Source organism: Colobus angolensis, unplaced genomic scaffold, assembly GCF_000951035.1.
Source record: "Colobus angolensis palliatus isolate OR3802 unplaced genomic scaffold, Cang.pa_1.0 Scaffold451, whole genome shotgun sequence".
Taxonomy (NCBI): domain Eukaryota; kingdom Metazoa; phylum Chordata; class Mammalia; order Primates; family Cercopithecidae; genus Colobus; species Colobus angolensis.
Genome location: NW_012117944.1, coordinates 372866 through 377110, shown reverse-complemented (window position 1 = coordinate 377110; position 4245 = coordinate 372866). Strand labels below are relative to the sequence as shown.

The following is a 4245-nucleotide window of genomic DNA, read 5'->3' as shown; positions in this document are numbered from 1 at the left end:
AGCAGATGCAGTTTTACTCTAGAGTTACAAATTAGACCAATCTCTAGACTGCTTATTTGTTTGTTTTTAAGAGACAAGGTTTTGTTCTGTTCACCCAGGCTAGAAAGAAGTGACTCAATCATAGCTCACTGCGACCTCAAACTCCTGGGCTCGAGCTATCTTCCCGCCTCAGCCTCCCTCGGAGCTGGGACTACAGATGTGCACCACCATGCCCAGATAATTCTTAAAATTTTCAAATAGGTGGTGTCTTGCTATGTTGCCCAGGCTGGGCTCAAACTCCTGAGCTCAAGCTATCTTCCCGCCTCAGCCTCCCTCGGAGCTGGGACTACACATGTGCACCACCATGCCCAGATAATTTTTAAAATTTTCAAATAGGTGGTGTCTTGCTACGTTGCCCAGGCTGGGCTCAAACTCCTGGGCTCAAGGGATCCTCCTGACTTGGCCTCCCAAAGCACTGGGATAATAGGTGTGAGCCACTGCACCTAGCCTCCAGGCTATTTTGAGAGAAGTCTTGAGTACCTACTTCAAAGAATTTAAATGAGAGGATGAAAGTAAAGCAGTTAGCAAATGATCTGATACTAAACTAATAGTTATGATAACACTATTGTTGCCAGGCACGATGGCATGCTTACTCGGGAGGCTGAGGTGGTAAGACAGCTTGAGCCCAGTTTGAGACCAGCCTGGGCAACACAGCAAGACTCCGTTTCTTAAAAAAAAAAAAAGAGGCCGGGCGCGGTGGCTCAAGCCTGTAATCCCAGCACTTTGGGAGGCCGAGACGGGCGGATCACGAGGTCAGGAGATCGAGACCATCCTGGCTAACATGGTGAAACCCCGTCTCTACCAAAAATACAAAAACTAGCCAGGCGAGGTGGCAGGTGCCTGTAGTCCCAGCTACTCCGGAGGCTGAGGCAGGAGAACGGTGTAAACCCGGGAGGCGGAGCTTGCAGTGAGCTGAGATCCGGCCACTGCACTCCAGTCCGGGCGACAAAAAAAAAAAAAAAAAAGATACCTCATTCTTCGTTCCACAGCAGCAGCCTCCAACAAGAATTTATCCAGCACCAAATCTATATTGGTCCTGAACAACACAATTCAATCACCAACATACAAAACCAAAAAACCAAAAATATTTTATTGCTGAGTCATCTTGGGGTTCCATAAAGGACCCCAAGCCTTGCTTGGAGTCTATAGCTTTGCTAGGACTCCCGTGACCTCAGGATAGAGATTGAGGCACAGGGTCCTTTGGGTTCCAATTAAGGAACTATCTACTGTGATTCTGTTAATCTTATTAGTCCCTCCAGGTCACTTCTACTTCATCTGTCCGATACCTGTGGAAAAACAGAAGAAACATGGTGGAGAGCTAGCCCTTAACATCTTCCATTCTTCTCTGCCCTCATGTTCCTGGACTCTCTTCCCTGCTGTTTTGTCTACATCCCAAAAATCTACCCTCACCAAGAGCTGAATCACTCACCTCTGTGTAACCCCAGAATCACTGAGTGGGGTCCTGTGTCCAGCCTGAAACATCTCCCAGCCAGCCTGGGCTATCATGGCTCCATTGTCAATACAGAATCTGGGATGCAAGAGATATGAAAATTGGGATCTAAGGGTGGAAAGTCCCTATAACAGGGAGCAGTAAAAAAGAAACCAAAGGGAAAGTGTGTTTACCTCTCATCTGTAGCAAAAAGCCGGGCTCCACGTTCCTGGCACATTGTCGCCATCATCTCCTGTAGCCTCACATTACCTACAAAGAGGTAGGGAACAGGATTAGCTTAGTTTTAGCTATCTCTTCATGGTCCAGCAGAACACGTCATGTGCACTTACTTAGAACAATGATGTAGGGGACCAGGGGCAAGGATTGGGAAACTTACTCCAAACCCTTAATGATTCAGAGTGTCAGAAGGAAGACGCACAGTGCTAAGAACAGGAAAGAGGAACACTGTTCAATAATACATACACCCCACTCCTCCCACAATGAGGGCCTCCTGGGAGCCACAATGTGCCATGGCTCGCTCTGTGATCTCTACCAGCATTGCAAACACAGTTTCCTGTCGGGGACACATAAGGAGAAAATATTAGAGGGGCGCCCCAGATTAGTTCTGCTCTACAATATAAAACCTCCTCCAGTCCCAACTTTCTGTCCCAGCTTTTTACTGCATTACCTGCAGGGAGAAACACAGATCCTCAGGAGTACACTCGCCTGTGGCCAGCATCCGATGGGCTACATCCTACAATTAAAGGGAAAAACAAATGTATCAGCAAATCATGGTTTTGGGATTACATAAGAACAAAAATTAATGCATTCGGAGGGTGACCATGTTTCACCACAATTCAAGTTACCAGCACATCCTGTACCACATTCCCTTCACTGGCATCATGGTATCAAATGAACAGCATTCATTTAAGATGCAATAATTAACTTTTTGAATGCTTGTCTTGACATGTCTCACCCCTTACTTATCCTGCTTAATTTTTCACCTGTACTCATCATCATCTGACACTTCATTTATTTTCCTCTTTCTTTTATCTCCCCCGCCCTCCCATTTAGAATCTAAGCTCCATGTAGGCAGGGATTTTTGTTTTGCTCCATGCTGCATCTCTACTACCTAGAACAGTACCTGGCACACAGAGATATTCAATGAATACCTTACAAATGAATTTACTCAGCACATGATATGGACCAGGAATGTGCTATATGAACATACTGAGCTATGTGAAATACAACAGTAAGTAAAACAGATATGCCTCATTTCAAAAGCATGAAGGTGCCCCTGTCTCATCACCTCTCTCACACTCACCTCAATGAAAGACAGGATCCCTGAGAATGAGACGTCCATCCCCTTTACAGTGTACGGCAGCTCAACTAGCTTCTTGCCTCTATGTGGGAATGAGTACACAAGGCACTAAGCCTACAGTCAACCGGCTTCTGACCCTCCAAAGCCCCTCCCAAATTCTGTTAATATACACCGTATATGGGGAAATCCCTGAAGCCCCAGCAGCCAGCCTGCTTCCACCTTATGTCCCCTTACCGCTTTGCCATCTGTTCAATGTTGTATCCTGGACTTGGGTCATTAGAAATCTAGCAGAAGAAAAAAATAAGGAAGGAGGGAATGGAAGAGGATGAAATCAGATATGCAGGAAGCATAAGAAGATTATTTACTATTTCCTCCCTCCACCTCCATGGCTTCCCAAAAGTTCACCCACATTTTATGTTCTCTGCAGCCCCATTGGCTTACCTTCAGCACTCGAGCAAAACGATCCAGACAATTACCCACTGCAATATCGATGGTTTCCCCAAAGATACGGTAACGATGTTCCGAGTACGCAATCACCTAAGGGTGATGAGGATGTCCATGAAACCCCAAGTCTGTAAACAGGATTATTTGGCTTTGGGAGAAAAACATAGCAGAGGATCAACATGACCACCAGAGCTTCCAATAAGAAGTGGAAGAAAGGTGTTTCCCAAATGGTGAATGGGTAATGTTTTTACAGCTCTGATTTGAAAAGAAATCTGTATACCCTGAGGATTCCAGGAAGAGAGTCCTAATCTACAAGACAGTCTAGGTCCAAGCAGAAATAAATTATCATTTCAAATACATTTGTTTTCCGGCTTAGAAGTTCCTAATATATTCCTTAAATGCAGTCTTGACAGTAGGGAACAGGCTTTTCTGCTGGGAGGCAGAGAACATGAATCCTTCTAAATTATGACATAGTGACAGTGGTATTTGTTTTTTTGAGACAGGGTCTCGCTCTGTCTCCCAGGCTGGAGTGGAGTGGTGTGATCATAGCTCACTGTAGCCTCGACCTCCTAGGCTCAAAGGATCCTCCCACCTCAGCTTCCTGAGTAGCTGGCCTACTATGTGTGGCTAATTTTTATATTTTTGTAGAGATCGGGTCTCACTATATTGCCCAGCCTGGTCTCAAACCCCTGGTCTCAAGCAATCTACCTGCCTCGGCCTCTCAAAGTGCTGGGATTATAGGTATGAATCATTGTATCCAGCTGGGCAGTGGTATTTAGAACCAAGAAGCAGAGTTGAAGAACTCAAAAATCTCATATGGAGGCAGACTAATGGCCCAGTCAAGTCAGCAATAGCAATCCACTTAAGACCATTTTTCTGGCCGGGCGCGGTGGCTCATGCCTGTAATCCCAGCACTTTGGGAGGCCGAGGCGGGCAGATCACAAGGTCAGGAGATGGAGACCATCCTGGCTAACACGGTGAAACCTCATCTCTACTAAAAATACAAAAAAAA

The 4245-nt window shown here is 45.7% G+C and overlaps 1 protein-coding gene across 1 annotated transcript in view; it reads right to left on the bottom strand.

Moving 5' to 3' along the window:
* Window positions 1–1102: 1102 nt before the first annotated feature.
* OSGEP (O-sialoglycoprotein endopeptidase) overlaps window positions 1103–4245 on the bottom strand; it is an 8480-nt gene continuing 5337 nt past the window's right edge. The window contains exons 4-11 of the mRNA XM_011957925.1: window positions 3231–3326; window positions 3024–3073; window positions 2793–2871; window positions 2157–2222; window positions 1952–2042; window positions 1663–1738; window positions 1469–1567; window positions 1103–1325 (exon numbers count right to left, since the gene is read on the bottom strand). Coding sequence (XP_011813315.1) covers window positions 1286–1325; window positions 1469–1567; window positions 1663–1738; window positions 1952–2042; window positions 2157–2222; window positions 2793–2871; window positions 3024–3073; window positions 3231–3326 — 597 coding nt within the window. The 3' untranslated portion in view covers window positions 1103–1285. The remainder of the gene's footprint in view (window positions 1326–1468; window positions 1568–1662; window positions 1739–1951; window positions 2043–2156; window positions 2223–2792; window positions 2872–3023; window positions 3074–3230; window positions 3327–4245) is intronic.